The sequence below is a fragment of the Salvia splendens genome, chromosome 3, assembly GCF_004379255.2.
Source record: "Salvia splendens isolate huo1 chromosome 3, SspV2, whole genome shotgun sequence".
NCBI classification, from domain to species: Eukaryota; Viridiplantae; Streptophyta; class Magnoliopsida; order Lamiales; family Lamiaceae; genus Salvia; species Salvia splendens.
This window is the reverse complement of record NC_056034.1, coordinates 38,571,440-38,592,740: the sequence shown is the minus strand read 5'-3', so window position 1 is coordinate 38,592,740 and position 21,301 is coordinate 38,571,440. Positions and strand designations below refer to the sequence as shown.

General features: G+C 34.5%; 1 protein-coding gene and 1 long non-coding RNA gene across 2 annotated transcripts; both read right to left on the bottom strand.

Moving 5' to 3' along the window:
* Positions 1-14: 14 nt before the first annotated feature.
* On the bottom strand, positions 15-5,187 carry LOC121797434 (vesicle-associated membrane protein 724-like). The gene is made up of 5 exons (XM_042196190.1): positions 4,809-5,187; positions 1,188-1,329; positions 973-1,093; positions 495-557; positions 15-380 (listed from the first exon to the last, which is right to left on the bottom strand). The coding sequence occupies exons 1-5, from the start codon at positions 4,996-4,998 to the stop codon at positions 237-239; spliced, it is 660 nt and encodes a 219-aa protein (XP_042052124.1). The 5' UTR covers positions 4,999-5,187; the 3' UTR covers positions 15-236.
* Positions 5,188-6,354: 1,167 nt separating this feature from the next.
* On the bottom strand, positions 6,355-21,083 carry LOC121795959. Its single transcript, XR_006049668.1, has 7 exons — positions 20,699-21,083; positions 19,644-19,739; positions 15,088-17,773; positions 14,034-14,129; positions 9,478-12,163; positions 8,424-8,519; positions 6,355-6,554 (listed from the first exon to the last, which is right to left on the bottom strand). It is a non-coding gene; the product is annotated as an uncharacterized LOC121795959 (long non-coding RNA).
* Between the last annotated feature and the right edge of the window lie 218 nt (positions 21,084-21,301).

Sequence of the window (21,301 nt, the reverse complement as noted above, 5' to 3'; positions counted from 1 at the left end):
GATTAATTAAGTCCTTGAGATCTAAAATTTTCATCAATAAAATCATCTATATCATTTCTTTTGTAAAACTGGAAAAAAATGTTGTCTATTTTACATGGAAAAAACAGTTGAAGCAATAATATGGGAATCGAACAACATGGCTCCAAGAGGGTAGAGTTGTTGGCTGTTGGTGCATGGAGAATCCTCTTTAACCACTATAATCGAGACGAGACGAGTGAAGATGGAGACCGAGAATACTAACAGTTAAAACCCCCGCAGACAGAGAGGATGATAATGAGGACTAGGAAGAGGATAATTCCGAGCACAACCAACTTTATTTTCATGTTTTGGTACCACAACTTTCGCCGGAGTTGTGTCCCTCCTGTCTTGAACACTTGAGCCTGCAGTGACAACAAATTGGGCTCAGTTCTGTTTCATTTCATACAAACCCTTTTTCATGCGCTAGGATTGAACATAGTTATGGGAAGAATAATAGCTCGCAAGTCTCAACTCACCGACTCGCGCAAGTCTTGAGCCTTGTCGTTGAGATCCGTTAGGTTTTGGCCTCTTTCTATAGTCTGCAAGATGCACGGAGGAGAGTATGACATGAACAATATACTAGATGAAAAATCAGTTCAAATGCACATGTTGAGATCACATAGATATGACACATGTAATGGATTGTTACTTGAAACGAAGAACGAGTTCAAAGCACTTGAAATGCAGAATTATATAAGATGAAAAGATACATTCTGTGTTAAAGAACTCTTACTCTAATTTTAAAATTTAATGCTAGAAATTCAGCATAGTAATTGAACTGTAAGAGCAACCAAAAATCATACAGAGTTATCAAATTAAGATCAAAAGCAAGATATACACACTGAAAAGAGCACGGTAGAAGAATTAAGCCTGCATTTAGCGAAAGCAGTAACGTAACCAGAAGCAAATAAGAGCGTAGTAGTATAATTTTTTAGTGCAGTCCATTTAGCCTACCTTGTCTATATTCTCCAGCATAATACTTTTGACTTCGGAAACTTGGGCTTTAACTTTCAATAGTTTCTCGATCTCATCAGCGTGATCAATGATATATTGCATGTGTTCTTTCATTAGAGGCCTGCATGATTCTTCGAATTACACATATTTATCCAACGCTCATGTCAAAATACTAACATAAATCGTGTTTTGTCATTTGGAAATGAGAAATTTACCCAAATTCTTTATTGAGACTTTTTGCAACTGCTGTATCGGCTTTACCACCACCATATCTTTTCCTGAAATCAGCTTTAATGCGTTCCAAAAGTGCGATTGAGATCTGTTTTCCAACAGATTCTTTGGCAACGACACAGTAACCTGCATGGGAGGTAAGCATCGCATCAAGCACTCATTAAAAGGATAAAGCAAGCAAGAGACACTCAAGATAATTTCAGAAAACACACTTCAAGAGAAATTTCAATTTTCAAAGCTCAGTACAAAATTCTTAATAACATCTATCTCTTGAATTTTAATACTATGTGCATATTTTTCCTCATTTATATCATTCGAAGAAGAGGGAAAGAAAACCAGCAAATAGCTTTTGAACACACAGCACCATGTAGGGAGATTGTGATATCATGTTAGTTGGCCTATATATTATAGAATCCGATTAGCAGATGATATTTCCTCACAAAAGTTCAATACTCTAAACTCCACTGGCATCATTAGATGCTGGAGAAAAAAGGCCGATGTTTTAAGGCCAAAAATCAGGCATTGATTAGGAAACCATCAAAATTCACAAAAACTTTCAAATTTCACTTGCATAGAAATCACTCCACCACATTATTGTGCATTAGCCCAAACTTAATAAAAAAAAAGTTAAGAACGTAATGGTAACAGACATCAGACACATCAGTGTTCTGCAAATTATCATATATGAACTCAACTATTTATAACATGAACTTTTCACATTCAACATTCAACAGCTCATACTAAATTCCCAAATAAAGTTTTGGAGCTTTGATGTGATTGAGCAATGAGCAGAAAGCAAGTAGTAATACAAGAACCAACAACTCAGAACCTCGTGATGTTAGAAGTCTGCAAGATTCAGCCAAAACGAGTTTCGGTTGAGCCATCGCGACACTACTACTAACAGTTCAGATCATCCAAAATCCTATAAAGCAACTCGAATTAGCTTTATTATCAGTCATGAATGGCTGAAACACATTTCAAGATTGAAGTATATTAGAGTGGGAGGCTAAGGCCATCCACAACGCTGTCTCTATACCGTCTCTTAAACCGTCTCTTAACTACTATTTGAGCACTATTTGAGGGCCCCACTGTCCTTTTTTCCTCCATCTCTTAACTAAGAGACGGAGGCTGCAACGCTCCGTCTCTTAACCGTCTCTATACCGTCTCTTAATTACTATTCATTCAATTTAATTTATAATTTTTTTTAAAACCCAATTCAATTTAAACAAACACACTTTATTAAAATTAAAACAATATTACAACTTAACATTAAAAAAGCGAAGACATAATTAAAATTCTAAAAAAATAAAAATGACATAATTTAATATTCTCCGCCAAAGTTTTCCCAAATGTGCTCAATTAGATCCTCTTGGAGTTGGGTGTGGGCGCTAGAGTCGTGTGTCCTTGCCCGAATAGCCAACCGTTCTTGTATAGATGGATGCGCTCCACTTCGCGGCGGACTACTTGCAGTTGAGCTTCCGGGGGATTCGGGGTCGAACCAATTTCCGGCATCGGGTCCTTCGTCTCGGACAATCATGTTGTGCAAGATTATGCACGTATACATGATGTCGACCATGCTCTCCATGAACCACGAACGAGCCGGGGCTTTGATGATGTTGAAGCGCGCTTGGAGAACCCCGAACGCCCTCTCCACATCCTTGCGCGCAGCCTCCTGCTTCTGCGCAAAAAGAGCCTGCTTTGGGTTCGCTGGCCTGCCGCACGTCTTCACGAAGGTCGGCCACTTCGGGTAGATGCCGTCGGCGAGATAGTACCCCATTTTATACCGTCGGTTGTTGGCGACGAAGTTGATGGCCGGCGCTTTACCATCCAAAACTTCGGTAAAGAGGTCGGACTGTTGGAGCACGTTTACGTCGTTGTTCGAGCCAGGGACCCCGAAGTACGCGTGCCAGATCCAAAGTCGGTAGTCGGCAACGGCCTCGAGTACAACGGTTGGGTGGGTGCCTTTGTGGCCGCTCGTGTAGGAACCCCTCCAAGCCACCGGGCAATTCTTCCATTGCTAGTGCATGCAATCGACACTGCCAAGCATCCCGGGGAATCCGTGCACTTGTTCGTGTAGGTTGAGGAGGAACTGACAATCCTCCGTGGTTGGCCTCCGGAGAAATTCGTCACTGAAGGCTGCCCGGACGCCTCTGCAGAAGTTGAGCAAGCACAAGCGCCCAGTACTGTCTCCGATGTGCAGGTATTCGTCGAATATGTCGGCCGTTTGTCCAGTCGCAAGCTGCCGGATGGCTGCAGTACATTTCTGCAGCGTCGTGTGGCTGGGACGACCGACCGCGTCGAACCCTTCTCGGAAGAACTCCTCCCTGGCCGCCAAAGTATTCGCTATGTGGAGAAATAGCGGTTTCCGCATGCGGAAACGGCGACGGAAATAGGTATCTCCCCAAATCGGGTTATCGCAGAAGTAGTCGCGTACTAACCGTGCGGCGGCTTCCTCCCGGTTCCGATTGATGTACTTCCGGGAGCGTCGTGGGGGTGGTGCGGCTTCCTCCGCCTCTCGTCGTCGATCTTCTTCGAGTGATTGTTCCATTAATTGGCGCATTTGCTCAAAAGGATCCATTTGTTTGAGTTGATTGAAGATGGAAATTGGAGTGATAGAGAGGATTTGAGAGGAATAGATGTGTGTTTGTGTTTGAAATGAGTATGGAATAGAATTATTTATAGAGTAAAAAAATTTAAAATTTAAAAAATGAAAATAAATATTTAACGGTAATATTACCGTTTGAAAAAAAAAATTTTATTAAAAATCGATTTTTTTTTAAAAAAAAATGAATTATTGCGTCATCAGTGACGACGCACGCATGGGGACGTGCCACGTGTCTCGGGCGCGTGGCGAGACAGCTCGTCTCGTGTCTCTCCGAGACGAGCTACGCGACGAGACGGTCGCGAGCTGGAGACGAGATGGCCGCTGCAATGCGTCTCGCGGGGGTCTCGTCTCTCCGAGACGAGACGCGAGCCCGGCGCGAGACGCGTTGTGGATGGTCTAATCAAGATATATGCTATTCATTCAACAATCAATTCATTCCCAAAAGATCATTTTATTTATACAAACAACTGCATCCACAGCATACATACCAATCGCTTCCTCCTTATCCATACAAATTTAACTCCAATATGATCAAGCACAAATGATCTTTTGGTATTGCTCTAACTTTTCTCATCACCAATTCAAATTTTGATATGAATCGAAGCTGAAACGATTCTATATCTATAAAATCACAACTTAAGCAGTTCAGGAAATTAAAAAGAAAAAAGAAAAGCACATGCAAAAATCAAGTGAGCATAAGCTTAGTTCTATGAATTTTCAACAACTTTCACCTGTCCAAAATCAAAACCAAAAATAGATCCAATACCCAATTCTCGAAAACCTGAAAAGGGTAGAAAATTTTTCCAAAATTGGCAAACTACCGAAATTTCATGAAACTGAAACTTCTAGCTAAAACACAAGAAGTGGAAACTAAAGATTCCCACCCCAGATCCAAGAAAAATCAGCTCAAATTCAACTCTCATTCCCCAAAATTGTAAACCAAATCAACAAAATAAATTACAGCATAAACTCAGACAGCCCAAAAAAATAAGTTTTTTACCGTATCCATCTTCAACTAAAAAGTTAAAAATGTGGTGATCACAGTTGTAGGTGAACTTGTTGTTGGTCGAAGACAGACGCTGCAAGCACTGAGCTGCGATCGCCGGAAAATTGCCTGTGAACTCGGTGTACTCCGCCAGCACCATCGTGCCACGCGCCACGAAGCTGTATATGAACGATTCTTGGCCCATGGATAAGACGATTCACCGATTTCCGCAGCAGAATTGAATTGAGCAGCGATTTCGCGAACCCCCACCGCCGCGGCAGTCGAAAGTTTCTTTCTTTAACGTTAAACCGCCGTTTTTTGGTGGTGGGCTGTTTCCGATTGGCAGCTTCTGTTTTTGGTCACTTTCTTGCTTTCTTTTAATCTACTGTATAACTATTTTACTCCATCTATCAGCAAATAAGCAAATAAGAGTCTCGTTTTTTTTAGTCCGTCCACAAATAGGAGTCCCGATTAACTTTTACCATTGACAGTAATAGAAATTCATTTTCTATTAACTCATTCCCCTCGCATTTTATTTAAAACTAATATATACTATAAATGAGACTTTTAATGACGGAGGGAGGGAGTAGTACTTAAATTTTCTCTTTTATAGTATAATAATCAATTGAACCACGAATTTGGTATTATTAGTGTGATTTGCATTTTATAAACCCGAGTTAAATAAATATTTTTAATACTAGTAACTTTTTTTGAATCACCGAGTTAACACATTTGAAAGTTTATGAAATAAGTAAGGCCAAGTCTAATTTCTAGAAGTTCTTGAAACATTTTTCAATAGCATTTCCTTTTGTTTTGATAAGTTTTTTTAGATTGCTTCGAGATTGATGAAACGTGTTGCATTTATCAAGTTGCATTTTTTCATTTTATTTAATTTATTTTTATTTATTAAAATGAGAGTCCATGTAAGTAATTGTTTATTCATAAATTTTAGTCGCTAATCAACTTTAATCAAAATTTAAGCTCAAACAGATTTGGATAGATTATTGATGCAAAAATGTTTTTAGTTGTCAATTTCAAATTCAATTTAGAATAATTTGGTTGGAATATATGCTATTTATGAAAAATAGGAATTCTTTTGCTTTGCAATTAAGGAAGCTTATTGAAATTTATTCTTTAATTGGACGGAGAGTAGTGGGGAAATAATCAATTAGTCGGCCAATTAAGATTTTGTCAATTAAAATTGCAGCAGGATTTTGTTGACTAGGATTTTGAGATATAGATTTTCTCCTGACCATGAATCCTAACTCTGACCGTTGTTTTATAGATAAGGACAGCGATATACATATAAATAGTCAAATCTTCAATCATACTACTACTATACTGCTGCCCTAAACCAATTTTTATATTTTACTATAATGGCATCATTAACTCCCGCCCGATTTCAGGCCCCAAGTCTCCTCCACGTTATCATTCCTCTACAGTTACAGCTCAGGCTCCAACTGCTTTAACCCTATAGGCCACAACACAGGCCGTGTAACACCCCTTACCCGGTAGGTAACCCACCGAATAAGTGATGTCACGTTTCAGTATCGAAAACCCGTGCTGAAATTTTTCCTTTTTCTTTTTAGCTTAAAAGCATAATTAAAATCTATTACATTTAAAAACTTAACATTTATCCAGCGGAAGGTTAAAGATTAAACTATTACATAACATGCCACGACTACTAAACCAAGTTGACCACCAGTGACTCGCCAAAGATGCAAAGCTGCGCAACACCACTGACATAATGTCGACTCTAACCTGCAGGGGGGAAAGAGGGGGAGTGAGCTCGAAAGCCCAGTAGCAATATCCAAACTACAGAATCCAACCCTCTCAGCTAAGACAATAATAACTATAATAACTACATTATTTCCTTTTTAATCTTTTGCTTGTTTTCATTTCAATTTCACAGATTTCCAAAATTACTTACAATCACATTATATCAAACTTATTTGTATTATCGTCATACAACTTTTCCATATATTCTTACTCATGTCTCTTCAGAGATTTCATTCTTAATGCCATTTCCTTATTATCTTGACTTATTATTACAATATATATATTCCAAATTCTCAGAATTTTCACACCAAAGCATACCTGTTCAGATACCCATATATATTCATCATATCATCCTCGTCATATTTCTCTTATGGTCTCTTGATAACATATTCATATATTTATTTCTATACTACAACATTTTCATTGTATCTTATAGCTTTGGTTTCTCCAGATTTCGCATATCATCATATATCATTTCGTATCACATTTTTCTCATTTTACCATTTATTTTCGTATACTATTCTTCCGTGTTAATTACCCCGAGCGGGGACCGTTCAACATAAAATATCATTTCCTCCGTGAGGACTGATCAACAATCATATCATATATCATATTTCACAAATCACATATCACATATCACATATTACAGATCCTTTATTCACAAGTCATCAGATATTAATTTTTTCTTATCTTATCATATATTACAGATCATTTATTCAGAAATCATCAGATATTATTTTATCTTATATTATCATATATCACATATTACAGATTACAGATCATTTATTCAGAAATCATCAGATATTATTTTATCTTATATTATCATATATCACAGATTACAGCTTACAGATCATTTATTCAGAAATCATCAGATATTATTTTATCTTATATTATCATATATCACAGATTACAGATTACAGATCATTTATTCAGAAATCATCAGATATTATTTTATCTTATATTATCATATATCACAGATTACAGCTTACAGATCATTTATTCAGAAATCATCAGATATTATTTTATCTTATATTATCATATATCACAGATTACAGATTACAGATCCTTTATTCAGAAATCATCAGATATTATTTTATCTTATAGCCCCAATATCTACTTGGTTTCAGGCAGGGTACACGGACCAGATCAGAAACATAATCAGATGCAGACGCGGATTTTGTCCTCGAGAGGACTCCGCACAGACCACCCATAGGGTGCAGACAGATAATCAGACCACCCATGAGGGTGCAGACATATAATCAGACCACCTATGAGGGTGCGGACAGATAATTAGACCACCCATTAGGGTGCAGATCAGACAGATCAGATAGGGGCCCATCAGATAACAGACGATCCTCGCTTCGGTTATCCAGAAGACGAGTGATCACAGAAAATGCAGCGCTGCTGTCCTATGGCATGCCAATTGTACCCAACACATATGACCAAGCAAACAGGACGTTTTATTTCATATTCTTCTTTCAAATCTCTTTTTCACATTTATTCCATTTCCAAATATCACTTCAGATAATCATTCTTATCGAATTCACAGACACTCTTTTTCATATATATTCAGATATTTTTTTTCATAATCTATTCAGACATATTTCACATTATTCAGATCTTCATAATTTATTACACTTCATTGCATATCATATCCATTGTCTTTATTCATATTCGTACCATTTTTTTTTCCACAGATCATTCATATTAAAATTAATAAGAATCATAATAATCCACATATTAAATTATAAGCATATTTAAGCACATTATTTAAACATCTCACATATAATCACATTATAGCACACATCATCTCAACCTAAAGAATCGAAAACCATAGAGAGGATACGCTACCTCGCAGGCTTATGAACATAAGCCTATTTCACCTTGATACTTCTCTACCCTCTAAATCCACTCCTTTGTGATCAAAACGCACTATATGCTCCTTCGCTTTATGCATAATATAAATAGCGTACCAATTAATAACTCATATTTACCCATGATCATGTTTTCATCATTAAATCATCTAAATAAATTAATTTGCTATATTAACTTAAATCATCTAACTATACAACTGCACTGGACTGATTCGTCATAAAAATTCTATATTCATTCGGAAGGATTTAGAGGCTTGACCTAATATTTTTAAATGCCCAAAGAAGTATAGTTTATAATCCAACAAGATTCATTCAAAAATTTCTAATGGTTTGAGAGATATTCTCCTTTTACCAGAGACTAACAAAATCGAACAGTTTCTGGCAACATTTTCTACACAATTTTTATAAATAGTATTTGTACTCTTTAATTAGTCACAAAATTCAGAGAACAATGAGACACCATATAGTTAATTTAGAAATTATGAAATCAAGTTTTCATTGACCTTAAATGCCCTGAATAATTCGGATAGAACATACTAAAATATGGCAGTTTACCACAATTTTGACAGTTTCCGGCGGTATTGTCTTAACAATTTATACATGCAGTAACTGAACTCCTAAATTCTCCATAAAATTCAGGGGACCTCAAGACTAAATATAGTTATTTTTAAAATTGTTAAACAAAATTTTTAACCTTTCTTAAAATGCTTAATAATTCAAACTAGGAGGCGGCAGATTAGAGAGTTTGATTCTTCTCAAGCTTTTATCTCAAACCCAACCATTCCACATCAAATATCATCAATTCAGCTCCCCCCCTGTTCAATATTCATCCAAATTCACATCCATGTAATCAAACTTCTAATTCAAATATCAAACAACGACAAATGAAGGCCTATGATCGCGTAAACGTCAATATATCGAAATTTAATCGGTTAGTTTTCCTACCCCCGAGTGAATGAAATTTCAGCCCTTCAACATCAACATATACTCAAGTTCAAGGTATAAAAAATAGGATAGGGAGAAAGGGCTACCTTGATTTTCTGGCGGATATCCGATTTCCCGATCGATTTACCGATTAAAATGACAAAAGATTTGGAAATGAAAAGGTTGAGCTCTTGTCTTCAATGGAAGAGAGGGGTGGACGTTCTTGGCTGAAATGAGGGGTGGGGGGTTGGAGTTGATGATAGACACAATTTTATTCTAGAGAATTCTAATTATTATTTAATTATTTAGTTAGTTTTTAAATAAATTAATTATCTTGTAACATTTTATTGCCCTATCATATGATATCACTTTTAGCAACTCTTTATATCATCATTTAGTATTTAAATTCTAGTTTAAGGAAAAATTATTCCTGTCTATATCTTCAAAAGTTTCGCCGATCGTTTTCGCTAAAAACTGAAATTATCGGCGATAGAAATTTTTTTAATTACCTTCAAATGGCCCAAAACAATTCCTCACATTATCAACAATTATTCTAGGCCATAATTTGTAATTTATAAAATTATTACCCCTTAGCTTCGATTTATGATTTTACACGGACAAAAGAAATTGCCGAAAATTGACTAATCGGCATTTCGTATCAAATTTATACCTTACGGTTTAACTTAACTACTATTCCTCACCACATATCCAAACCTTTTATTGGTGCCTATAATTCGGGATGTTACAACTCATCCCCCCTAAAAGGAATTTCGTCCTCGAAATTCCCTCGGGTTTACATCATTCCTATAAGCGTCGCATATACGTATGCCATTCCACGACATCCTATATCCTCATCTACATAGCGTATCCTCACTTCCATAACCAAACACAGAATGACATACAAAATCACATAATCACATCTTAACACATAGCCACATTTTGCGATCACATAATAATATTATCATTATCTCTAATATACTTCAAGCACATTTGTCACATTATCATTTCTTTACATAGTAATTTCCATGTTATTTGCATCTTTTCTTTGTCCACATGAGGCGCACATATCATATTCATCACGCATATGTATAATTCACATACTCATCATATATTGTATAGTCCCAATTGCATAGTCCCTATTCGGGCACTTATAGCCGACGAAGGGTGCATTTCACTTTCCACATATCATCATTTCATTACGTTTTCCTTTATTATCATTCACAACACTTCTTATCTTTTCCCTTTTTCCTTTCTTAAGTCATCATGTAACATCATTCTCTTCATGTATTATCACTTATCAGTTTATTTACCACAACTTCGTATTAATTTATCTGATCAATTTCTAGCAAAAATTGGGCAGCGTTTTCTCTATAACCAGTGCTTCCCCAAAACCAACAAGATACAATGTTAATCACAGATTATCAAATCAAACCACCAAATCACAACATAATTCAAATATCAAGTCAGTATTCATCAACAACCATATTTATTTTCAAAACTCATTCTTATCCATAACTAACACATTTACAGATCACAGACAACACTTTCAACCAGAATACCATTTTATATCATATAGCTCAATTTCAAACTCATATTTTTAGACATATCTTATCATATACTATACAGCTCGCTTAGAGCATACATTCCCATTTTCCATTTCATTTCTGAATCATCATTCGGTTCTAACATTTATATAGCTCGTATTCGAGCGCACACATAATTCTCACGGAGTTCACATTTCCAATCATATAATTTATTGTCTTGCACGATTATTCAGTTCATATTTCCATCACATCACGTCATATCTCATATTGCCCGATTCGAAGTACACATGTAATCCATATAGGGGCACACATGTTCAGATCATATAATTTATTTCTTATTCGTCGCATTTTCTCATTCGCACATTTATGGTTTTATTCATATAATGCCTTATAGTTTCATATGTTTTCATATCAATATTTATCATTTTGCCAAACACATTTCCTTTCACATATTTCTATACTTTTGTTTATCATTATAGGATATTACTTTATGACTCTTAATCCATCTTATATCAGACAATCCACATACCTTTGTGAATTTTCGTGTTACACTTTTATATCATGATGGTCACTTAGTCTATAACTTACTTTCTTTCCATATCATTCCTTTAACTCATTTTCTTCTCTTTTACTTATACTCTTTCATAATCTGCATATATTTATTAGTATCTTTCATTAGGACATACTTTTCATCAACATTTTCAGACCCATCCTCCCGGAATTTTTTTTTTAAATCTTTTACACATACCGACGCTACCGAGATTAGAGCTATATGGGGTGGCCAGTCCCATATAACATCTTTCTCGGTCACACGGGAAACTATGTCCCGTACCTTGTTAACTTCTTTCCACTTTAGACATAAGCAGCTGCATCGAGTCACTGGTACTAACAGACAATTAAACCTATGTGGCATGTTTCTACACACTTTACTGAATCACTTCTTTCCAGAACCGCCTAAACTTAGGCTCTGATACCAAAACTTGTAACACCCCTTACCCGGTAGGTAACCCACCGAATAAGTGATGTCACGTTTCAGTATCGAAAACCCGTGCTGAAATTTTTCCTTTTTCTTTTTAGCTTAAAAGCATAATTAAAATCTATTACATTTAAAAACTTAACATTTATCCAGCGGAAGGTTAAAGATTAAACTATTACATAACATGCCACGACTACTAAACCAAGTTGACCACCAGTGACTCGCCAAAGATGCAAAGCTGCGCAACACCACTGACATAATGTCGACTCTAACCTGCAGGGGGGAAAGAGGGGGAGTGAGCTCGAAAGCCCAGTAGCAATATCCAAACTACAGAATCCAACCCTCTCAGCTAAGACAATAATAACTATAATAACTACATTATTTCCTTTTTAATCTTTTGCTTGTTTTCATTTCAATTTCACAGATTTCCAAAATTACTTACAATCACATTATATCAAACTTATTTGTATTATCGTCATACAACTTTTCCATATATTCTTACTCATGTCTCTTCAGAGATTTCATTCTTAATGCCATTTCCTTATTATCTTGACTTATTATTACAATATATATATTCCAAATTCTCAGAATTTTCACACCAAAGCATACCTGTTCAGATACCCATATATATTCATCATATCATCCTCGTCATATTTCTCTTATGGTCTCTTGATAACATATTCATATATTTATTTCTATACTACAACATTTTCATTGTATCTTATAGCTTTGGTTTCTCCAGATTTCGCATATCATCATATATCATTTCGTATCACATTTTTCTCATTTTACCATTTATTTTCGTATACTATTCTTCCGTGTTAATTACCCCGAGCGGGGACCGTTCAACATAAAATATCATTTCCTCCGTGAGGACTGATCAACAATCATATCATATATCATATTTCACAAATCACATATCACATATCACATATTACAGATCCTTTATTCACAAGTCATCAGATATTAATTTTTTCTTATCTTATCATATATTACAGATCATTTATTCAGAAATCATCAGATATTATTTTATCTTATATTATCATATATCACATATTACAGATTACAGATCATTTATTCAGAAATCATCAGATATTATTTTATCTTATATTATCATATATCACAGATTACAGCTTACAGATCATTTATTCAGAAATCATCAGATATTATTTTATCTTATATTATCATATATCACAGATTACAGATTACAGATCATTTATTCAGAAATCATCAGATATTATTTTATCTTATATTATCATATATCACAGATTACAGCTTACAGATCATTTATTCAGAAATCATCAGATATTATTTTATCTTATATTTATCATATATCACAGATTACAGATTACAGATCCTTTATTCAGAAATCATCAGATATTATTTTATCTTATAGCCCCAATATCTACTTGGTTTCAGGCAGGGTACACGGACCAGATCAGAAACAGAATCAGATGCAGACGCGGATTTTGTCCTCGAGAGGACTCCGCACAGACCACCCATAGGGTGCAGACAGATAATCAGACCACCCATGAGGGTGCAGACATATAATCAGACCACCTATGAGGGTGCGGACAGATAATTAGACCACCCATTAGGGTGCAGATCAGACAGATCAGATAGGGGCCCATCAGATAACAGACGATCCTCGCTTCGGTTATCCAGAAGACGAGTGATCACAGAAAATGCAGCGCTGCTGTCCTATGGCATGCCAATTGTACCCAACACATATGACCAAGCAAACAGGACGTTTTATTTCATATTCTTCTTTCAAATCTCTTTTTCACATTTATTCCATTTCCAAATATCACTTCAGATAATCATTCTTATCGAATTCACAGACACTCTTTTTCATATATATTCAGATATTTTTTTTCATAATCTATTCAGACATATTTCACATTATTCAGATCTTCATAATTTATTACACTTCATTGCATATCATATCCATTGTCTTTATTCATATTCGTACCATTTTTTTTTCCACAGATCATTCATATTAAAATTAATAAGAATCATAATAATCCACATATTAAATTATAAGCATATTTAAGCACATTATTTAAACATCTCACATATAATCACATTATAGCACACATCATCTCAACCTAAAGAATCGAAAACCATAGAGAGGATACGCTACCTCGCAGGCTTATGAACATAAGCCTATTTCACCTTGATACTTCTCTACCCTCTAAATCCACTCCTTTGTGATCAAAACGCACTATATGCTCCTTCGCTTTATGCATAATATAAATAGCGTACCAATTAATAACTCATATTTACCCATGATCATGTTTTCATCATTAAATCATCTAAATAAATTAATTTGCTATATTAACTTAAATCATCTAACTATACAACTGCACTGGACTGATTCGTCATAAAAATTCTATATTCATTCGGAAGGATTTAGAGGCTTGACCTAATATTTTTAAATGCCCAAAGAAGTATAGTTTATAATCCAACAAGATTCATTCAAAAATTTCTAATGGTTTGAGAGATATTCTCCTTTTACCAGAGACTAACAAAATCGAACAGTTTCTGGCAACATTTTCTACACAATTTTTATAAATAGTATTTGTACTCTTTAATTAGTCACAAAATTCAGAGAACAACGAGACACCTTATAGTTAATTTAGAAATTATGAAATCAAGTTTTCATTGACCTTAAATGCCCTGAATAATTCGGATAGAACATACTAAAATATGGCAGTTTACCACAATTTTGACAGTTTCCGGCGGTATTGTCTTAACAATTTATACATGCAGTAACTGAACTCCTAAATTCTCCATAAAATTCAGGGGACCTCAAGACTAAATATAGTTATTTTTAAAATTGTTAAACAAAAGTTTTAACCTTTCTTAAAATTCTTAATAATTCAAACTAGGAGGCGGCAGATTAGAGAGTTTGATTCTTCTCAAGCTTTTATCTCAAACCCAACCATTCCACATCAAATATCATCAATTCAGCTCCCCCCCTGTTCAATATTCATCCAAATTCACATCCATGTAATCAAACTTCTAATTCAAATATCAAACAACGACAAATGAAGGCCTATGATCGCGTAAACGTCAATATATCGAAATTTAATCGGTTAGTTTTCCTACCCCCGAGTGAATGAAATTTCAGCCCTTCAACATCAACATATACTCAAGTTCAAGGTATAAAAAATAGGATAGGGAGAAAGGGCTACCTTGATTTTCTGGCGGATATCCGATTTCCCGATCGATTTACCGATTAAAATGACAAAAGATTTGGAAATGAAAAGGTTGAGCTCTTGTCTTCAATGGAAGAGAGGGGTGGACGTTCTTGGCTGAAATGAGGGGTGGGGGGTTGGAGTTGATGATAGACACAATTTTATTCTAGAGAATTCTAATTATTATTTAATTATTTAGTTAGTTTTTAAATAAATTAATTATCTTGTAACATTTTATTGCCCTATCATATGATATCACTTTTAGCAACTCTTTATATCATCATTTAGTATTTAAATTCTAGTTTAAGGAAAAATTATTCCTGTCTATATCTTCAAAAGTTTCGCCGATCGTTTTCGCTAAAAACTGAAATTATCGGCGATAGAAATTTTTTTAATTACCTTCAAATGGCCCAAAACAATTCCTCACATTATCAACAATTATTCTAGGCCATAATTTGTAATTTATAAAATTATTACCCCTTAGCTTCGATTTATGATTTTACACGGACAAAAGAAATTGCCGAAAATTGACTAATCGGCATTTCGTATCAAATTTATACCTTACGGTTTAACTTAACTACTATTCCTCACCACATATCCAAACCTTTTATTGGTGCCTATAATTCGGGATGTTACAACTCATCCCCCCTAAAAGGAATTTCGTCCTCGAAATTCCCTCGGGTTTACATCATTCCTATAAGCGTCGCATATACGTATGCCATTCCACGACATCCTATATCCTCATCTACATAGCGTATCCTCACTTCCATAACCAAACACAGAATGACATACAAAATCACATAATCACATCTTAACACATAGCCACATTTTGCGATCACATAATAATATTATCATTATCTCTAATATACTTCAAGCACATTTGTCACATTATCATTTCTTTACATAGTAATTTCCATGTTATTTGCATCTTTTCTTTGTCCACATGAGGCGCACATATCATATTCATCACGCATATGTATAATTCACATACTCATCATATATTGTATAGTCCCAATTGCATAGTCCCTATTCGGGCACTTATAGCCGACGAAGGGTGCATTTCACTTTCCACATATCATCATTTCATTACGTTTTCCTTTATTATCATTCACAACACTTCTTATCTTTTCCCTTTTTCCTTTCTTAAGTCATCATGTAACATCATTCTCTTCATGTATTATCACTTATCAGTTTATTTACCACAACTTCGTATTAATTTATCTGATCAATTTCTAGCAAAAATTGGGCAGCGTTTTCTCTATAACCAGTGCTTCCCCAAAACCAACAAGATACAATGTTAATCACAGATTATCAAATCAAACCACCAAATCACAACATAATTCAAATATCAAGTCAGTATTCATCAACAACCATATTTATTTTCAAAACTCATTCTTATCCATAACTAACACATTTACAGATCACAGACAACACTTTCAACCAGAATACCATTTTATATCATATAGCTCAATTTCAAACTCATATTTTTAGACATATCTTATCATATACTATACAGCTCGCTTAGAGCATACATTCCCATTTTCCATTTCATTTCTGAATCATCATTCGGTTCTAACATTTATATAGCTCGTATTCGAGCGCACACATAATTCTCACGGAGTTCACATTTCCAATCATATAATTTATTGTCTTGCACGATTATTCAGTTCATATTTCCATCACATCACGTCATATCTCATATTGCCCGATTCGAAGTACACATGTAATCCATATAGGGGCACACATGTTCAGATCATATAATTTATTTCTTATTCGTCGCATTTTCTCATTCGCACATTTATGGTTTTATTCATATAATGCCTTATAGTTTCATATGTTTTCATATCAATATTTATCATTTTGCCAAACACATTTCCTTTCACATATTTCTATACTTTTGTTTATCATTATAGGATATTACTTTATGACTCTTAATCCATCTTATATCAGACAATCCACATACCTTTGTGAATTTTCGTGTTACACTTTTATATCATGATGGTCACTTAGTCTATAACTTACTTTCTTTCCATATCATTCCTTTAACTCATTTTCTTCTCTTTTACTTATACTCTTTCATAATCTGCATATATTTATTAGTATCTTTCATTAGGACATACTTTTCATCAACATTTTCAGACCCATCCTCCCGGAATTTTTTTTTTAAATCTTTTACACATACCGACGCTACCGAGATTAGAGCTATATGGGGTGGCCAGTCCCATATAACATCTTTCTCGGTCACACGGGAAACTATGTCCCGTACCTTGTTAACTTCTTTCCACTTTAGACATAAGCAGCTGCATCGAGTCACTGGTACTAACAGACAATTAAACCTATGTGGCATGTTTCTACACACTTTACTGAATCACTTCTTTCCAGAACCGCCTAAACTTAGGCTCTGATACCAAAACTTGTAACACCCCTTACCCGGTAGGTAACCCACCGAATAAGTGATGTCACGTTTCAGTATCGAAAACCCGTGCTGAAATTTTTCCTTTTTCTTTTTAGCTTAAAAGCATAATTAAAATCTATTACATTTAAAAACTTAACATTTATCCAGCGGAAGGTTAAAGATTAAACTATTACATAACATGCCACGACTACTAAACCAAGTTGACCACCAGTGACTCGCCAAAGATGCAAAGCTGCGCAACACCACTGACATAATGTCGACTCTAACCTGCAGGGGGGAAAGAGGGGGAGTGAGCTCGAAAGCCCAGTAGCAATATCCAAACTACAGAATCCAACCCTCTCAGCTAAGACAATAATAACTATAATAACTACATTATTTCCTTTTTAATCTTTTGCTTGTTTTCATTTCAATTTCACAGATTTCCAAAATTACTTACAATCACATTATATCAAACTTATTTGTATTATCGTCATACAACTTTTCCATATATTCTTACTCATGTCTCTTCAGAGATTTCATTCTTAATGCCATTTCCTTATTATCTTGACTTATTATTACAATATATATATTCCAAATTCTCAGAATTTTCACACCAAAGCATACCTGTTCAGATACCCATATATATTCATCATATCATCCTCGTCATATTTCTCTTATGGTCTCTTGATAACATATTCATATATTTATTTCTATACTACAACATTTTCATTGTATCTTATAGCTTTGGTTTCTCCAGATTTCGCATATCATCATATATCATTTCGTATCACATTTTTCTCATTTTACCATTTATTTTCGTATACTATTCTTCCGTGTTAATTACCCCGAGCGGGGACCGTTCAACATAAAATATCATTTCCTCCGTGAGGACTGATCAACAATCATATCATATATCATATTTCACAAATCACATATCACATATCACATATTACAGATCCTTTATTCACAAGTCATCAGATATTAATTTTTTCTTATCTTATCATATATTACAGATCATTTATTCAGAAATCATCAGATATTATTTTATCTTATATTATCATATATCACATATTACAGATTACAGATCATTTATTCAGAAATCATCAGATATTATTTTATCTTATATTATCATATATCACAGATTACAGCTTACAGATCATTTATTCAGAAATCATCAGATATTATTTTATCTTATATTATCATATATCACAGATTACAGATTACAGATCATTTATTCAGAAATCATCAGATATTATTTTATCTTATATTATCATATATCACAGATTACAGCTTACAGATCATTTATTCAGAAATCATCAGATATTATTTTATCTTATATTTATCATATATCACAGATTACAGATTACAGATCCTTTATTCAGAAATCATCAGATATTATTTTATCTTATAGCCCCAATATCTACTTGGTTTCAGGCAGGGTACACGGACCAGATCAGAAACAGAATCAGATGCAGACGCGGATTTTGTCCTCGAGAGGACTCCGCACAGACCACCCATAGGGTGCAGACAGATAATCAGACCACCCATGAGGGTGCAGACATATAATCAGACCACCTATGAGGGTGCGGACAGATAATTAGACCACCCATTAGGGTGCAGATCAGACAGATCAGATAGGGGCCCATCAGATAACAGACGATCCTCGCTTCGGTTATCCAGAAGACGAGTGATCACAGAAAATGCAGCGCTGCTGTCCTATGGCATGCCAATTGTACCCAACACATATGACCAAGCAAACAGGACGTTTTATTTCATATTCTTCTTTCAAATCTCTTTTTCACATTTATTCCATTTCCAAATATCACTTCAGATAATCATTCTTATCGAATTCACAGACACTCTTTTTCATATATATTCAGATATTTTTTTTCATAATCTATTCAGACATATTTCACATTATTCAGATCTTCATAATTTATTACACTTCATTGCATATCATATCCATTGTCTTTATTCATATTCGTACCATTTTTTTTTCCACAGATCATTCATATTAAAATTAATAAGAATCATAATAATCCACATATTAAATTATAAGCATATTTAAGCACATTATTTAAACATCTCACATATAATCACATTATAGCACACATCATCTCAACCTAAAGAATCGAAAACCATAGAGAGGATACGCTACCTCGCAGGCTTATGAACATAAGCCTATTTCACCTTGATACTTCTCTACCCTCTAAATCCACTCCTTTGTGATCAAAACGCACTATATGCTCCTTCGCTTTATGCATAATATAAATAGCGTACCAATTAATAACTCATATTTACCCATGATCATGTTTTCATCATTAAATCATCTAAATAAATTAATTTGCTATATTAACTTAAATCATCTAACTATACAACTGCACTGGACTGATTCGTCATAAAAATTCTATATTCATTCGGAAGGATTTAGAGGCTTGACCTAATATTTTTAAATGCCCAAAGAAGTATAGTTTATAATCCAACAAGATTCATTCAAAAATTTCTAATGGTTTGAGAGATATTCTCCTTTTACCAGAGACTAACAAAATCGAACAGTTTCTGGCAACATTTTCTACACAATTTTTATAAATAGTATTTGTACTCTTTAATTAGTCACAAAATTCAGAGAACAACGAGACACCTTATAGTTAATTTAGAAATTATGAAATCAAGTTTTCATTGACCTTAAATGCCCTGAATAATTCGGATAGAACATACTAAAATATGGCAGTTTACCACAATTTTGACAGTTTCCGGCGGTATTGTCTTAACAATTTATACATGCAGTAACTGAACTCCTAAATTCTCCATAAAATTCAGGGGACCTCAAGACTAAATATAGTTATTTTTAAAATTGTTAAACAAAAGTTTTAACCTTTCTTAAAATTCTTAATAATTCAAACTAGGAGGCGGCAGATTAGAGAGTTTGATTCTTCTCAAGCTTTTATCTCAAACCCAACCATTCCACATCAAATATCATCAATTCAGCTCCCCCCCCTGTTCAATATTCATCCAAATTCACATCCATGTAATCAAACTTCTAATTCAAATATCAAACAACGACAAATGAAGGCCTATGATCGCGTAAACGTCAATATATCGAAATTTAATCGGTTAGTTTTCCTACCCCCGAGTGAATGAAATTTCAGCCCTTCAACATCAACATATACTCAAGTTCAAGGTATAAAAAATAGGATAGGGAGAAAGGGCTACCTTGATTTTCTGGCGGATATCCGATTTCCCGATCGATTTACCGATTAAAATGACAAAAGATTTGGAAATGAAAAGGTTGAGCTCTTGTCTTTAATGGAAGAGAGGGGTGGACGTTCTTGGCTGAAATGAGGGGTGGGGGGTTGGAGTTGATGATAGACACAATTTTATTCTAGAGAATTCTAATTATTATTTAATTATTTAGTTAGTTTTTAAATAAATTAATTATCTTGTAACATTTTATTGCCCTATCATATGATATCACTTTTAGCAACTCTTTATATCATCATTTAGTATTTAAATTCTAGTTTAAGGAAAAATTATTCCTGTCTATATCTTCAAAAGTTTCGCCGATCGTTTTCGCTAAAAACTGAAATTATCAGCGATAGAAATTTTTTTAATTACCTTCAAATGGCCCAAAACAATTCCTCACATTATCAACAATTATTCTAGGCCATAATTTGTAATTTATAAAATTATTACCCCTTAGCTTCGATTTATGATTTTACACGGACAAAAGAAATTGCCGAAAATTGACTAATCGGCATTTCGTATCAAATTTATACCTTACGGTTTAACTTAACTACTATTCCTCACCACATATCC

Bases quoted from the DNA above. Each gene is read 5' to 3' on its own strand.
- LOC121797434 (XM_042196190.1), bottom strand. From the start codon at position 4,998: ATGGGCCAAGAATCGTTCATATACAGCTTCGTGGCGCGTGGCACGATG. The intron at 1,094-1,187 runs GTAAATTTCTCA...AGAATCATGCAG, and splicing joins AGTCTCAATAAAGAATTTGG to GCCTCTAATGAAAGAACACA. The intron at 558-972 runs GTAGGCTAAATG...TGCATCTTGCAG, and splicing joins TGCTGGAGAATATAGACAAG to ACTATAGAAAGAGGCCAAAA.